This window comes from Protopterus annectens, chromosome 7.part0 (genome assembly GCF_019279795.1).
Source record: "Protopterus annectens isolate FY-2018-M chromosome 7.part0, PAN1.0, whole genome shotgun sequence".
Taxonomy (NCBI): domain Eukaryota; kingdom Metazoa; phylum Chordata; order Ceratodontiformes; family Protopteridae; genus Protopterus; species Protopterus annectens.
In genome coordinates this window covers 775,448,682-775,466,659 of record NC_056739.1, presented here as the reverse complement: position 1 = coordinate 775,466,659, position 17,978 = coordinate 775,448,682, and the positions used below count along the sequence as shown (strand labels likewise).

General features: G+C 42.8%; 1 protein-coding gene across 5 annotated transcripts in view; it reads right to left on the bottom strand.

The window, feature by feature from the left end:
• LOC122806683 (E3 ubiquitin-protein ligase ARIH2-like) overlaps positions 1-16,144 on the bottom strand; it is a 200,915-nt gene extending 184,771 nt beyond the window's left edge. The window contains exon 1 of one of the 5 annotated variants that reach the window (XM_044077306.1): positions 15,831-16,144. In XM_044077306.1, coding sequence (XP_043933241.1) covers positions 15,831-15,843 — 13 coding nt within the window. In that variant the 5' untranslated portion in view covers positions 15,844-16,144. The remainder of the gene's footprint in view (positions 1-15,830) is intronic. The other 4 variants (XM_044077303.1, XM_044077302.1, XR_006365537.1 and 1 more) reach the window with 4 other exon arrangements.
• Between the last annotated feature and the right edge of the window lie 1,834 nt (positions 16,145-17,978).

Below are 17,978 nucleotides of genomic sequence, written 5' to 3'. Positions count from 1 at the left end.
CATGTATTCATGTGTGCATGTGTGCATGTGTTCCGACATCATGTTGTTGTTGTGTCTTTCGGCTTATCCTGGTTAGGGGTCGCCACAGCGGAACTCTGGTCCACTAATGTTTGGTAGTGGATTTTTATGTGCCTAGTTACCAGCCCTGATGCACAACCTTCAACGAAGGCACGCCCATTCACGCATGCCTCCACACAGAAGACATCATGTACAGGTCGTAAAGTGTGTTTCCTGTCTTCCTCTCACAGGTGCTGAGGTTGGGCTGCTGATGTCACTGAGCAAAATAGTGATGATGAGGATAGGTGTGTTGAGGCACAGGCATGTTTGCCAGGGTCTGTCATTGGGCCACCAATCGACAGAACACAAGTTTCCACCCCATCCATGCACACAGTCATACTGCCAATACATCCATCACCAATGCCCTTAGCTGAGGGACAGTGTACAGTCAGCATTGGCCAGGACAGTGTGGTATCTATGGCACATGCATCCTGACACAGCAGCCATACCCAGATGTCTGGAAGGGTACAACATAGGCAGATGTCCAGGGGTTATCATCGGAGCACTGCTGCTCATCATGCCCCTGGCAGACATGCCACAGGTCTTACAACCTCACCCATGTTCCAGGCTATCATGGAGGCACAGGCAAGTATGGAATGGTACACCAGACAGGCACTAAGGGCACAGAGGGCACATAACACCGCTGTAATTGACAGTATCTGTGACCTAGAAGGTGCCATCCGTAATTACACTGAGGTCACTGATACACACTGGGGTGAGACATTGGATGTCCTCCGCAATGTCATGTCCATGTGTCAGGACACTGCAGGATGGTTGAGATGTCAGCGTGGACGTATGCCAGCAACATCAGCAGCTGGCAGTCACCATGGACGTTCCTCAAGCCACAGCCTCTCCCGTAGTGCCAGTACCAGCCCCAGCAATGTTGGGGATGGGCTGTCCATAGACCATCCTAGAAGACCACGTGCACGTGGCTTTGGACAGTCCCAGCAGGGACCTGGGTCCAGTGTACATCTGTCCACCTCTGAGGATAGTACACAGTCTGGCTTAGTACCTGATAATGTCAGTAGCACACCTGCCAGGCACAGGTACCGTGTCCGTGGCCAGAGACTGTGATCTGTAAAGCCTGGCATTTACAGTCTCTGGCTGTCCCACAAATCCCCGTATATGGCAGCCACATGGTGGAACTGTGTGCATGCAGACACACGCACACATAAAACAGACACCTAGGGCTAACACATACCCGTACACATTACATCAACATTGGCCCATAGCAGTACTCTTGGCCCTCACACACACACACACACACACACACACACACACACACACATACATGTTGATTGTATGGCTCAATGTAGGCCTCTGGAAAAACAACAACACACCCTGTGCATATGATGAAATCTGTGCCACCTCCTGTCATCTGTAACATTGATGCAGGAACAGGCTACCATGGTGCTGATGCACAGGGTGACTTTCCAGCAGTATAGCAATGTTAGCATGTTGTCAGTAGTAGAGTGTAATGATATCCTTGAAGGTGGAGCTGAGCAGGCATGATGCATTAAAGCTATGACTGTCAATGTAGTATTGTTTACACCAGTGTTAGTTCCAATAGTGTATTGTGCACCCACGTGCCACTTGGCTGATGTGTGTAGTATTGGCAACATGTGTTAGAGAGTGGACAGTACATGTGGGAAATGTGTAGCACAGATTTGCAGGTGTACATTTGTGAACATGGTGGAGGTGCACTGTCTGCATGTACGTGCACAGTGGACACATGGGCAGGGTGACATGCCCTGTGTTACACAGTAACACTGCATAGTTTATATTGGTGGCCAGTATACATTGTACTACACGCATTTTGGAACTTGAGTACACGTATGTATGACATGGTTTGACACTGTGCTGTGGGTGATACTGTTACTATCTGTCATTGTTTTGCATTCTGGTAGTATACATAACCTCAACAGCCTGACCATAAACAATTGTTAGATGATGTCTTGACAACTGACACACAGATGTAGGACACACAGTAACAATTGGATCCTTCAGGTACTATACTATGCCAGTAACCAGTGGTATTCACCTGCACCCATTCCTAAGACCACTCCTGTTTGCCATATAGCTCTCTTAGGTACAAGCAATCACAGTAGGGATATGTCCGTCCAAGTCTGGAAATGCATACTGTGGCCTATAATGCATTCTCCAGATGACACACACATCCTCCACACAGGTATCATACAGACAGATACCTGTTGTCAAACCCATGCTGTAAAGCTATAAGCCAACCAGAGCATAGTCATCCACCTTTACAAAACATAGTATCCCCACAGTACCACATAGGTAGTAGCCACCAACATGTTGAACAGGTACAGATGTGTACATGCAGCCAAGTGTTACGTCATCTCTACTATGGTAATCACATTTCCAAAGGTATTTAGAAATCCCTCGCTGGATCACATAAGCAATAAGGGGTCTGCATGCATATCCACAAAGGTTGTTGTACACCTATAATGAATAGCCATCATTGACAGACTTTGCTTCGTTTGAACAGGTCTGTAATATATCTCAGCCATAAACCCTCACTCACACAATTCAATAGAAACCATAATGAGTGTGTGTGACATGGATGACCTAGGCCAGGGATCACTGCAGTGGCTGGCCTTGTCACAAGCATACAGATGTGACCTAAGGTCTGGAAAGTGCAGCACACTGGCAAAGATGACAGATGTGTTGATGGAGAAAGCAGGGTTCCCACCTATGAAATAAGTGATGTCACATGTACGTTTATCTATTTGCCACACAGCTACCTGACGTGCAATGCACATACTGTTATCATACAGTAGCAAAAGCAAAACCCACAACACATTGACCAACAGTATCACACACACACTCACCTACCAAGTGCAGGATTCAAACCCCTACCTAACTACTTCATGATACTAGAGAAGTACACATTAACACGACGCTCTATACACATTAGTGGGAGTGCTCTTTTCCACAGGTATATTTGTAGGATGGTGACATCATCAGACTTGAGAAAGACTAGTATACCACTTTTAAGGTGTTGTACTACTCTCCAAAAAGGTTGCTTTTCTCCAAGGAGATCACACACAGACTTGTGAAGTGCAGGATTCAAATACCTACTTAATGATACTAGATGAGTACGCATTAACACAACACGCTATACACACTACTGGGAGTTCTCCTTTCCACAGGTATATTTGTAGGATGGTGACATCATCAGACTTGAGAAAGATTAGTATACCACTTACTCTCCAAAAAGGCTGCTCCTCTACAAGGAGATCACACACACTTGTCAAGAGCAGGATTCAAACTCCTACCTAACTACTTGATGATACTACGCGAGTACACATTAACATGACGCGCTATAAACATTAGGGGGAGGTTTTTTTTCCACAGGTATATTTGTAAGATGGTGACATCATCAGACTTGAGAAGGATTAGTATACCACTTTTAAGGTGTTGTACTACTCTCCAAAAAGGTTGCTCCTCTCCAAGGAGATCATACACACACTTGTCAAGTGCAGTATTCAAACCCTACCTAACTATTTCATGATACTACAGGAGTACACATTTACACGACACGCTATACACATTACTGTGAGTGCTCTTTTCCACAGGTATATTTGTAGGATGGTGACATCATCACACTAGACAAAGTGGGTTAAATTAGGTGACATTAGGTGAGCTACATAGAAGGAATGTCTAAACACTTTGGCCATGTGATCATCAAAGGAGAGTTTACCATCTACCTGTGTCCTCAGGGCCATAATGACGTTCTCCATATATGCTGGATTACCACCTATGTGGTAATTTGTGTGCACTTTGTTTTATCCAAAGGGGATGACTATGCATTCTTTGGCATTCTGGTTGAAGGCATTGTTTTGACACCAGGTATTTGTCTCTGTAAGACCCTTCTGGAGGATGTCTGTGTCAGCCATAGAGTCGATTATGGACCACAGTTAGCAGTCATCTGCAAACCTGTTCAGCCATACTCCTCCCGTGCTTGCCTGTACCTCTGAGCAGTATCTACTGAACAGGTGGGGTCCCACGACCAAGACCTGTGTGATGCCATTTGTGACTGGTTTAGAGTCGGACATGGCACCCGCAACCCTGAACATGTGTGTTTGATCTGTGAGCCACTTGGCCACTCATCCTGTGACATAGCTGTTAATGTTCAAGCTGGTAAGCTTGTCCATGATGACAGAGTGGGGAATGGTGTAGAAAGTCCTTAGAGAGGTCCAGATGGGCTGTGTGGACTACTTTCACCTCCATCTATGTCCTTGGTAACTGTTTCAAATAAGTCAACTAGGTTTAGGAGGCAGGATCTGCCTTTAACAAGGCCAAGTTGGGTAGAGTCTAGTGTGCGGAGGTCCCCGATGTCTCTGTTTATGTGTTCCATGATAATTTGCTCCATAGCTTTGCAGACCAGGCTGAGTAGACTTATAGGGCAATGGTTTCCAGGTTCTGTTGTAGCACCACTTTTATGGAGCTGGATGACTGTTGGTGTATGCCATTCTTTGGGTACATAGCCTGTGGTACAATTGAGTCTGGACAGTGAATGTAGGTGAGGGTGTAGTTCCTTTTGGGGCTGGTGTAAGATGCAGCCTGGGACACCATCCAGGCCCATTTGATGCTGTGTTCTTAGCTTTGGAGAGGGCTGTCTTTACCTGCATGTCCATGAAGTCTGGGGCTCTGCATTCCTCTGGGATGAACACAGGCCCTTTTGGGGGTGATGGTGGGACGTTTGCACTGAACCTGTCCCCCAGGATGTGGGCAATGTAAGTTAGTTCAGTGTATTTCTTGCCATTTTTCAGCAGCTGACAGCATATTTGGAAGTTGCCACCTACATGTTTGGTATAGCTAACGAAGGCTTTGTGGTTGTTATTCTTACATTCCTTGGCAATTTGTCTTTAGAAACTGGCCTTGGATTATTTTATGAGCGATTATTGTTTCTTCATAATAATGATCAGAGATGCCTTTCCTTTTGTGAAGTTTGCTTTATCATGTGTTCATTTCCTCCTGCTGTTGTCTAGTTTATTTAAGGATGACAACCACCAGATTGGTTTATTATTTTTGGAGGAGTGCATCTTAGTTTTATTTGGGATGTCTCAATCAATGCATCCCTGTAGATGCTCATAGGATGTACTTGTAAATTATTCGGCAGATTGTATGGCATTATCCTATAACAAGGGGGCTTTGGAACTTTCCACTTTGGTCTTGGGAAGTGTGCAGTTTGCTTTTGAAAATGTCTCCACAGTGGTTTCATTGACTGGGGTGGGTGGGATGTGGATGTCCAGTGTGATTACTTTATAATCTGATATTACCAGCAAGGGGTTTATCTCTGTTGTGGTACACTGGTACCCTATATTGGTGATGATCAGGTCCAGTATGCTGTCACCTCTAGTGGGTGTGGTGACCAGCTGTTCCAGGGTGTTAGGGTTTTTAAACTCTAGGAAACATTGGTCAAAGGACGTTGTACACGAGTAATTCTCCCACTCAATGTTTTGGTAGTTGTAATCTCCTCATGTAATGGTGTTTGATAAGACCTTTGCATTTTCCACTGTTCTCAGGACTACTAAGTGGGGTTCCTGAGACAAGGTAGGTGATCTGTAGCAGGCTACGATCTGATAAGCAGCTTTGCCCAATTTTAGTTGCACTTGCATGGTCTCAAAGGCCTGATGCTGTGCCACTAACCTGTAGGTGTGGGTATCCATACGGTAAATGGATACACCCCTTCCTTTGGTATTTCACTCGTGGTTTTGGGTCCGAAGATCAGTGGGAATGTAAGTGTTTTACGTGGAGCATGTCCAACAGCTCTGTGTTTGACATAGCTTTGTATGTTAGGCAGAGAACACCTCTGAGTAGGCGATATGCAAGGGAGTTTAGCTGGGGCATTTTGAGATCGTCTGTGTATGGCATGTATTTCAGGCTGCTAATGCTCTTTGTGAGGTATTGATGCAGGCTTTCCAGTTGTTGTAGTTGTCTTGTGAGGTACATAGCAAAAGGGGTGTTGTTGTCTATTATGGCTTTAGTGAGTGATGATTAGAGGGGAACAATGTCCTCTTCTATTCTGCATGAGCACCTTTTGTGATGAGATGTGCCACATAGGAGGATTTCCTGACTACTGTGGGGATGTGATTATCACAGTTGTGTCCACTGTCCACCTGTGACCCAAGGTCTCTTGTTACACTTTCAGTGTTAAGTATACTACCGCCTATGTTGTAGTTCATGGCTACAAAGTTTTTAACAAAGGGGATGACAATGCACATTTTGGCATTGAGCTTGAGCCCATGGCTTTGACAACAGCCATCTGTGTCAGTGAGGCCCTTTTGTAGGATGTCCACATCTTTAGTGTTTACAATTATGGCTCCTAGTTTGCAGTCATCTGGAAACGTCAGTAGCCACAGACCTTCCATGTTAAAGTTTACATCAGGGATGTAGATACTAAACAGGACAAGACCCAGGCCTGGACCCTGTGGTACTGCACTTGTCACTGGTCCAAAGTCATACATGGAGTCTGCTACTTTCACAGTGTGTGTTGTGTCAGTAAGCCTGTTGGCAACCCATCTTGTGACATAGCAATTTATACCTCATTTAGTGGGTTTATCTATATTTACAGAGCGTGGGGTGGTGTTGTAAGCTGTGGCAGGATCTACATAGGCTGTGCAAACCACCTTACCCTCACATGATCTGCATTTTACAACCCCAACATGGTTGTGGTCCAGGGTTTGGGGATTACATATGTATTTTTTATAAGTTGTATGATGATACATTCCATGGCCTTGAAGGGCAGGCTAATCAGGCTAATGGGGTGCTAGTTCCTGGGATCTGTGGTGTCTCCACCCTTGTGTAGTGGGATACCCGTCACTGTGCACCATTCAGCTGGCACAAAGCCTGAGGTGTGGCTATGACTGAACATGGTACATCAGTGTGGTGCCTGTTTGTTCTGTGGTTTGTGTAGAACACAGCCTGGGAGGTTATCTGGTCACATGGCTGCTGTGATACTGGCTTTGGAGAGTGTTTTTTACCTGTGCAGCCGTGATGACAGCAACTTTGCAGTCTTCCATTATAGTGATGTGCTCTTTCATGGGTGAGAGGGGGGTAAAGTTAACACTGATCCTATCTGCCAGGATGTTGGCAATATCAGTTGCATCTGCATATTTAGTGCCATTGAGCTGCAACTCAGAACAGATCTGAGTGTTGCCATGACATGGACCTGTCTGTTGTGCAGAGATCTCCTGAGTAGACAGTATGGAACAGAGTATAGATTGGGTTAAATTCAGTCTTGTTGCATGGGGCAACTGTTTGAGGCCAGTAATCCTCTTGTTGAGGTACTTCAGTGGTCTTTCCAGCTGCTGAAGGTGCCTAGTCCGATTCATCGCAAGTGTGTTGTGATACTCTCTGACGGGTCTGATGACTGATGAGTAGAGGGAACCTCCTTTTTTAACCTACATGCACAGACCTTGGCAGTTTGTGGGAACACATTGCATGATATTCTGACCAGTTTGTGAATGTGTTTCTGGAAGTAGAGATGACTATCCACATTTGTCCATAGATCCCTTATTATCACCTCCATATTTAGCCTGTGTGTGTGAGCATGCCCAGTATGACCTTTCAGTGTGATGTTGAATGAAATCCACTACATTTGTTGGAGTGTGTGAGCATGCACAGTATACACATTTATACTATATGTGTATGGTAAATCAAGTTGTATTTTTACAGCAGGCCTGACCTTTGTGTCATAGATCAACAGGATCATGCTGTGCCTGCAGGGCTTCCATGAGACACTTTGCATAGACTTATCAACATTTCTACATATAGGGGGGACAGCTATTCTTTGTAATTTCTACCCGGGGGCACACCTGATTGTTACTGTGGGTGTACATAGGATGAGGGTTTCACCTGACACTTATACACATTTGCTAGGCCTGCACTGCTATGTAAGGTACACCATTTCAGTCTGTACTGTTGCCTATCGTACTGGCTTGAGGCATACTACTGTACTACAGATCTTAGCGTCCACTGTCACGTATATTAGACTGCAACTTCATAGCCTACCCAACCCACATCACACCGCCTGGCCTGCTATTCTCTGTCTGCATAAGCCTTGGGGGAGGTTACCCATATGCCTCTTTAGGGGCATGCTACAGCATTTCTTTGTGTTTGCATTAGTGTACAATTGTCCTGCTGTGTCTGTGCCAGTGAAATGCTGTCATAGCTTAGTGCTTCAGTACTGTGATTATAGTGCACAGTATCCTGGGTTCGAGCCCTGTCACTGCTTTTTATTTTCATGCTGGGCAGACCAGACTGCTTAAGGAACAGTACAGCAAATATGAGCATGTTTACCTGACTTTGCTCAACTTTGCCCGACTTTGCCCGACCTTGGCCAACATTGTTCAACGTTGCCCGACGCGCTAGTTGGCGCAGGCAATTTTGTTTACATATACAAAATAGGAGTAAAAGCTGCTTAGCACTGCTTTATATTGCTTAAAACATGGCAATCATGCCTCAGGTGGTGCTGTAGGGCTGCCTATGTCGGATGCACATAGTACACTCCCTACACATGTTTGAAAACAGGTAAGTGTCAAGTTAGGCATCCCTTTTATTTTATGTGCGAGTCAGAGAGAGGTATAATTTCCAGGGTTCCTACTGAGCCAGTGTATGTGCTATGCGTTGCCTCTTTGCCAAGGCCAAGACATACCGGGCACGCCTCCTTCTGCCTACTGCAGCAGGCTCAGGTTGTTCCTCCTCCGAGTCACGCTGTGCCTGTGCAGGCCTTGGCAATGGTGGGGGGCTGTTTGACCCTGCCCCATGCTGTTCTTGCTGCAGCTGTTTTCGCAGGATCATATTGTGCAGCATGGCACATACCATGACAATTTGGGTACATGTACTTGGTTAGTACTGCAAGGCTCCACCAGATGTGTCCAGGCACCGGAACCATGAGTTGAGCATCCCAAACACATGTTCGATTACATTTCGTGTTTGTGCATGTGCCTCATTATGGAATTCTTGTTCAGGTGTGAGTGCATTTCTGGTGGGTGTCATCAGCCATGGCTCCAGTGCATATCCAGCATCCCCCACTAGGTGACCATCAGGGATGTCCCCATTGGCAAATGTCTGGTACAGCTGTGTCAGACGCCAGATATGGGAATTGTGGTAGCTTCCAGGGCAGCCAGCACACACATTCAGTATTATGCCCTGGGCATCGCACATGACCTGGCAGTTGATGGAGTAGAAGCCTTTGCGGTTGATGTAGGCCCTACCCCGCTCACCAGCTGGTGCTTTGATGTGTATGTGCATACAGTCAATGCACCCACTACCTCAGGGTATTCCGCTATTTGCTGGAAAAGACGCATATTGCTGGCCAATGCCTCACGGGAGTTGGGGAAATATACATGATCACTGACATTCTGACATGGCATTCAGGAACTGGTGCAGTACCCTGGATGCTGATGCCTGTGAAATCCCCATCATATCACCAGTTGGTCTCTGGAAGGTACCTGTTGCTAGTATTCTTAGGCCAACACATACCTTGGTTTCCACTGGGATGGGTTCCCCTCTGTTGGTTCTGTGTGTGAGGTGTGGCCTGCACAGCTCAACAATTTGCTGCAGGAGGTCTCTGTCCACTCTATAGCGCTCCACTATCTCCAGCTCATGTAGCCCCTGGTGGGTTACCCTGGGTCTGCACACTCTTCTCCGTCTCCTCACTGTGGGTTGCTCAGCAGCATTCGCAATGGCACCACCCTCAGCATCTTGCACATGTTGCCTTATAATAGCAATGGCAGCCCCTAACATTTTTTTTTGTCTCAGTTAAGCTTTTTAAGTTTTCACTTCTCTTTGTAGACTGCAGTGTTACAGTGTTTGTGAGAAAAACATGGGGGAATGTTGTTTGCAGACTTTTAAGTGCTGGGCTTTGCTGTGCTAGTGTACTGCCTGTGTAATTGGCTGATTCTGATTGATTTCACCTGGCAGCTCTGCTAGTTCTCCTTGGTTAACTTCCTACTACTTCTTTTCCTTCCTTTTCCCTTTCTGTTTCCACAGGGGGCAGCGCCGCGCAAACAAGCGCATACACGCGCACACGTGCGCACACAAGCTTACACAAGCTAAGGCGGGTGCATATGCATGCACACAGGCTTAGACAGCCTTACACAGGCTTACACGGGTGCACACATGCGTACACAGGCTTAGACGGGTTTACACGTGCGCACACAGTGTAAGCATCTTTGCAAGAAACTTTAGTGATATCCACGGCATGCACCTTCGGTTTCTGGGTTTCAGTTGGGACAACTGTAGACACGCCTCTTCCAGTCCTGAGTAACTCACAGCAAACACATGCCACTCTGCTCCAATAAGCTTACAGTCTTTGATACATACCCCTTCATGATGTCACCTATCTTCTAGTCTACTACTCCCCTAACCCTACACTTACACTCTAGAGACATGGTTCACATGGCAGGGAAAATTGGGATTCACTATCCTTATCCTCATTTGCATAGGATTGCCTACTAATGCTTGGTTACATCTCTCAAACTGAGCTTCCCCCCTTAGCAACCACTACTCAGTAGCCATGTTGTCTTCAGCCTGCCATTCACCTGCATGGCAGAGGAATATTTTTAATAAAATGCCTATTTTTGTCTTTTTTGTTATTTTTTGGTTTTTATAGCGCCGCACGTTTGCGTGGCGCTGTGCTACGCTTAAACATCGGAGATCGGGGAAAAAAATATTTTTAATATTTTGCAACAGATAAAAATGCCAATGGCCTTATGTTTGGCCATTGGCATGCTTCCTCAACTGGATACATCCTTTATTTGGAGCTGTCATAGCTCCATTTTGCTATTTGCAGAATGGTATTCCGTTACCAACGGAGTACATTTCTACAAATAACTACTCTTACTCGGATATGTTAGCGTTTCCTGGATCACAAATTTACCTCATCTGCATAGCTTTCAGCAGCAAATGAAGTAATTTGCATAACATCTGTCCGTGCAAGAGTAATTTTAGGAGCTCTCATGCACGCCCCTGCCAGCTGTTGCTGGATCGCTCAGCAGACATATTGGATGTCTGGAGTCTTATTCTACTCTTAGACTCCATGCAAGCCTTCCTGAATCTGGCCCAATGTCTTTCAGTATTTTTCTCTTCTCTAGTTTGCTCACGTTTATTTGTAAAAACAAATTACACATTCATTAATACCAACACTAAGTGTACATGATCTGTATTCAGGGACATCCCTTCCACTTTTTTTGTGCTTTTTAGTAACTCAGAAAGATCACACTAAGTGTACATGTAATCTACAATTTGTGGTAATCTTTACGAACCCTCTTTGATATTTAAGGCTGCAAGAAAATCAGCAGGAAAACTACAACTAGAAGAAAAAAGGTGTGACTTATGCTTGTGTTATCTGTTCACTCAGAATGGTGTACACTTAGTGTAGGCATTAATGAATCCCAGAGATTACGTATACATTCCTATCCATATGAATGCACCATGTTTGTTTTATTTTAAGGTGTTTCTCACATATTTTATAACATTTTTCTGAAATATTTTAAGTAATCAATTGATGTTACCCTTGGGGGTTGGCAAAATGGTTAATGCATTTGCTTCACAGATGCAGCATACAGAGTTCAAGTCTTACCTTTGAAAGGACACTGCCTATGCATAAAATGGTCTATAAGGGAAGCTAGCCTTGTACTTACCCATGAACCTCTGGAAATGGGCTGTTTGGCTCAGCTGGCCTTTCCTGGTGAACAAAGAAAAGAAATAAATGCACTGTTTTTACACCCTTGCAGGACATGTCTCTCTTCTACACAGTTAGCATTTGCAAGTAAGGGGGCTGCAAAAAGTGGTTTTCATGTTGTCACCCATGGCTTCAGTAGATGTATTTTTCAATAAGTTTAAATTGCTTAGTTTACACTAAGCAAGGTTTGACACTGTCTCTTGAGGAATCTGTTGGTCAAAGAAAAGAGACCTGATTCAGGCAGGGAACCTGCTCAGACACATCAAACCAGATTAGCCAAGCAGTGGTCAGTGTATAAATAAAAAGCAGTCTTCTACTCTATATAAAGACAGCTGTGTCACTTTCAAAATAAACCTTATTGTACTTGTCAGCAACTAAAATGTTTTATAGTCAATATTCTGCAATTGTATTTCAATTTTGTTATAAATAATTTAAAATCCTTTGATTCAAAATGTGGGTAATATGTTTATACTATTACACTACCTAATATGGGTATTTTAAGGAAACAGAATATGTGGTTTTATTTTTTAAACTTTCATGCTATTTTTAAAGGATATTCTTCAAGTGCAATTCATCACACTGTCCAGTAGATGGTGTCAATAAATAAGAAATGGTTGTACTCATGAAACAATTCATTGAAATAAGAACCTGTCATTTTTTAATATATGTGAATAAGTTTTGAAAAACAATAAATTTATTTAGAGTTTTAGTATTTTGTATAATGTACACACATGTAAATATTTAACATTTTATTGAGATTTATATATATATTTTATGAACTTTGAATGTTTCCTGTAACATTTGAAAGGGGATTTTAATGTGTTTTACTGGTCTGTTAATTAAATTATGTCAACAGGGGTTTGATTTATAAGTCCGGTGATTTACAATGAGCCCACATCTGATGAAGTAACATACAAACGAAAACGTAACTTGGAACGTTTATATGTGCTGACGTGTTGGAAGCGGATGCTGTTTTAAAATTATCATTAAAATTTCTCGCCTGACCCTCCTCTGTGGTTTTATTACTTCACCTATTGCATCATTTTTTGGACAACTAAAATGTTTGTTAGAAAGATTTTCCAGAGCTGAGAATGCTTTAGCTAAAAAATGCAGTTATATTTATTAGTCTTCTCTCAGCTTCTCTTCTGTTTGTTCTCTCAAATGTGCTTTTCTTTTTACAGCTGATCCCTGTGTTTTAACAGTTTAGTTTTTTTAAAAATTATAACAAAAATCAATAAACAGAATAAAGAAATTGTACCTTCTTATTTTAAATAAATGTCTTATCATGGGTTGCTCCTGCCAGCTGCAACAAAGGTAAGTAAGAATTTGAAATATCAGCATGCTGCTTGGGTATTCAAAGCTGATGCCTCCTCCATTATGGAAATGCAGCATTAATGCGATATGCTTGCTTCGGTTTCACATTAATTTTCTTAGTGCATGCATCTGTGTTTGCATATGCAATCAAGGGAAGACGTGTGTATGTGGGGATGGGGTCCATAACTTTTTCTTTAAAGTGTACAAGCAAAACAAGTGGAATCCCAGAAACTGGGACAATTATAAGCTACCCACATTTCCATCACCTCTCTGCTGAAATTAACACGGGAAGAGATAGCCTTACTTAGGATAATGTCTGACTTTGGCCACAGATTTCAGAAAAGGTGCAGTAATGAAAATTTCTATACTTCATGCCTTTCTAGTGATAATGGATTTATTTTCTATCTATCTTTTATATTTTCTATATATTTATCTGTTTGTCTTGTCTGTCTGTCCATCCATTTAGCTAGCGTATTCACTTGGTACTTTTTCAGGCTAAGTCTGATTAAGTGACTTGCTTTGAGTCACACAGCAGTAAAATGGAGGCAGAGGGAATCAAACCGTAGAGTATAGGAAGGAGCTCATTAATGGCTCATTACCTTAATCATCTATGCAAGTTGCAAAAATAACAGGATGATTTCAGTATCTTAGGAATGTATGCCCTGAGCTGGCACCACAGTATCCCATTGGTGTTCACTGTTGTCACGTGACATTTTTTACATAATTCAGTATAGCCCTTGCTTACTTCCTGTGTTCATTCCTTCCAGTCATGTATGATGCCCCCACATTATTATAGAGATGATAAAACCACATCATGGCACTGTTATGTTTTACGAGTCTCTTTCTCACCCCTTTTCCCTGTAACCATCTGAAATGGATCATGAAATGTCAGTTATTTTCTCCTTCCTTTTTGGTGTCTTCACTGTGCTCTCGGTTACAGCTTCATTCAGAGCTTGTGCTGATTCAGTCTCCTTCTTTACCATGAATATGTACCTCACTGAGTTCAGTACTAAAGCATCTCCCATCACTGAGTTTCTGTTCCTAATTTTTGTCCATCGGTTAATCTCAATTTTAAGTCTGCCCTTGTCCTTCGCTGCTTTTAGAATTCTCAATACCATCCTGCTTCCTTGTTCTGCCTCAGTATCTTCATTTTGATATGCTCGACAATTCATCATCATCAGTCTGTCTCAGAGTCTGTTTTATTCTCTTCTTTTATAAGTGCTCATCTCCATGTCCTTTACTCTTCCTGTTCCTTCTGTAGAGTGTGACCCTGGATGCCACTTTATTCCAGTCCGTGTGCATTGTACTCATGTTTCTTTTACAGCCTTTCTGTCTTTGCCTCTGTGTACTGTTAAAGTGCTGATTCATTTTTTAAGCTAAACATTTTACATGACAACCTCCCTCCCCTCACTGCTTCCATTTCTCCATATCTCCCACCCTGTATGGTATGCGCCCTCATCACTTGAAGATTCCCATCTTCATGTTCCCATTTTAATATACAAGGGCTGGTGTTTCTTGAATGTTTCAAGTCCATCTATCCTGGAATAAATTCTCTGATCCCCATGTACTTCCTCAGCCAGTTATGTGTATATACTATAACTCTTCTCAGAACAGTAGTGTCCTCAGGGAGTCACTGAATTCTGTAATTATCTCCTTTATACGACACAGCACCTTGTCATTGCTTTGTGGTTCTCTTCTGTGTCCCACCTTCAGTCTGTCAGTCACCATCATCTGTTTCACATGCAGTGGCACAAGAGGCTTAAAAGATGGATTTTTTATGCTTTGCTTCACAGCTTCATTTGCAATGTCTAATAAAAGTCGCAGTATCTTCTCAGTTTATATTCCCTCGGCTCTTTCTCCTCTGTTCTTGCCATGCTTGAGTAACGTTGCGTCTTTCGGCTTTTCCCGGGTAGGGGTAGCCACAGCGGAACTCCGGTCCGCTAATGAGTGACAGTAGATTTTTACGTGCCGAGTTTCCGGCCATGATGCACACCCTTCAAGGAAGGCACGCCCATTCACACATGTCTCCACACAGAGGACGCTCTAGCTGAAAAGCGAACAGGACAATGTTTTTACTGTGAGGTTGCAACGCTACCGCAGCACCATGCTTGAATAATACTGCCTGTAAAGGAATCTCCCTCTGAAGCACATCACCAACTTCTCTCTTCCTCTTATCCTTTACTGTTGTACCTTTTGTTTTAAGCTGCTTTACTTTTTATTTTTTATAACTGCTTTCCTAGATGCTCTCATGACGTTAACATTGTGACATTGTCCTACTCTTCATAGGAACACTGTCGCTTCATTTTTGGCACATCCCCACCATGTTTTTAGTCACTTCTAGTTCCTGAAGCCTACCTGGGTAGCTACCTACTGTTACTTTAAATTTACTTCACACTTTCAGTGCTTTGGCAAATGGAAAGGAACACCCTATTCCACGTATAAATAAGTATTGTTATATTATGAAAGTTAACTAAAGATCACCCGGGGATTAAATAACACTCAGCAGCTCTGCATCTCGGCCATATAACAAGTTAGTGACTCAAAGACAGGAAATAAAGTGGCAAAATATTCCTACAAGGACAAATAGAAAAGATAATGAGTTCGAAGATGATCCTTATAAAATATTTACAGACCGCTTACAGTACAACGCATTGTGTAATTTATAAAACATTCCACTAATGTGTATTTCATTTAAAAAAAAAACATGCAACATAGTACAACATTACACTGTGGTCTGTCTTACCTGTGAAAGGCATTATGTGCGAGTGGAGTTGGGAATCCTTGCTTGTTTTGCTGGGCTGTGAAACTCTAAACCTACTGTCCTGGAATTCTCACTAATACAACTCCTGAAAGTCCCTCCTCTTCTGTGATGTGTCTTGTTTACTAATCACGTGGCAAACTGTAAATGCTTGTAGAAAAAGTCCCTTAGATCCAGTAACTGTTTTAGATGTTACTTTCATTTACGTTTCTGGTTTTTACTGCTGCTGTATGGGTCAGTCCTGTTCATGACAGATTAGATACGTAGTTTAAACAACTAACAACAAACAGGGTTCAGCTTTCAAGTTATTCGAAAGTACAAGTACTGCACAGTTTCAGTACAAATAAAGTGTTGCAAATGCATAAGGAAAATTTGAAATGATACCATGTGTCCATAACTATAAAGTATAAACAATATATCTAAATAAGGCAGTCATTTATAGTAATGGTAATTCAAGTAAAGAGGACAGAAAGTTGACGGAGTTAACATGTGAAAGGGACCCAGGAAGCAGAATGAGACAAGGGGACTGGCCACAGTATTGTTAGTGGACAGGGATAAATAAATGATATGGGAATCCCTCCTCACCACGTAAAGGAAATACAACCCTTTCCCCATCTTCAGAGCTGAATTAAAAAAAACTCCTCCACACAAAATGAAACAGTACTTGCCACACAGAAAGCTAAATCACATAAGGGCCTCTCAACCTTTAGCATTACTCTCTTCAGCTACAAACACATATCTCTCAACTCTCAAGATTTTCGCAGAATGCCCAGATGCCTCATATTTTTGGTCTGTCCGTTTGTAAAATGTGTGGTTTTCTGGCAAATCATTGAGCAGTGAAGTCACTAAATCATGACATATATTTGAGTTTTGGACTTCTTGTACATCAGAACATGGATGCTAACTCAAATCCTGTTATTCTAGTAACTTTAATTTCTAAGAGCAATATTTAAAATCTGTTCCTAGTTTTAGGCCTTTGCCCCCCCCCCCCTCATTATTGTAGGTCATGTGTGTCCATATTTCTAGTACTAAGAGGTTGAGAAGTATGCACCCAACTTCCCCACCATCTTGCCCTGACTCTCATTATCCCACAGCATTTCCACCATGATGTAAACCTGAAATATAATCATGTGACTTGTACAATTTTCATTTTTCTCATTATTGTTGTTACATCTGTTAATTACTACTGTACAGTTTTTGTTATATATTGTTACTTAATGTTCTTTTTTGATATGTACAGCTTACCACCTCTGTTCTCTCTTTCTTTATTTCCTTGTGTTTAACCCAGGCAGTACCTGAAATTGGTCAGTTGTGATCAGTGTACCACCCCAGTAATCTTCTTCTTCTTTCGGCTTTTTCCCAGTTAGGGGTCGCCACAGCAGATCACCTGTCTGCTCATGATTGGCAGTGGAGTTTTACAGTGCTGAGTTGCCAGCCCGGCGCCCAACCTTCCACGGAAGGCACATACACACACTCACACCTAGGGCCAGTTTATAGTATCTAATCCACCTACAGCATGTTTTTGGGATGTAGGAGGAAACCGGAGCACACAGAGGAAACCCACGCGACCACAGGGAGGACATACAAACTCCGCACAGAAGGCACCCCAGCCAAGGATCGAACGGGAGAACCTCTTGTTGTGAGGCGGCAAGGGAGTACAAGGTGGCAAGGAAGCCAAACAAGCATTTAAGGAGTGACAATAAGGTTATCTAGAAAATAAAGTGTTTCATGGGAGAATATATATATATATATATATATATATATATATATATATATATATATATATATACAGGAGAAAAAACAACTATATGCGAAGAAAAAGGGTAATGAGATGAAAAACAGGATAGAGAAAATAAATGTGAAAGTTAAAACAAAAAAACACACAGAGTGTATTTTTATATGATGGATGAATCAGAAAGATAGCTGCTGAGGCATAGAACAGATAGAAGGGGGTGGGTGTGAGTGAGGCAAAAGGAAGGAAATGGAGCAAACTGAGTACAATAAATACTTTATCAGTAGGAAAAGCCCTACTGCCTTACTCCGGATGTGTCCTGCATGTTTCCCTCAGAAAGGTATGCAGCAACTCTGTAGATGACATTCTCTAAGTTCAGCCTTGATGTAGAATAAGAAGGA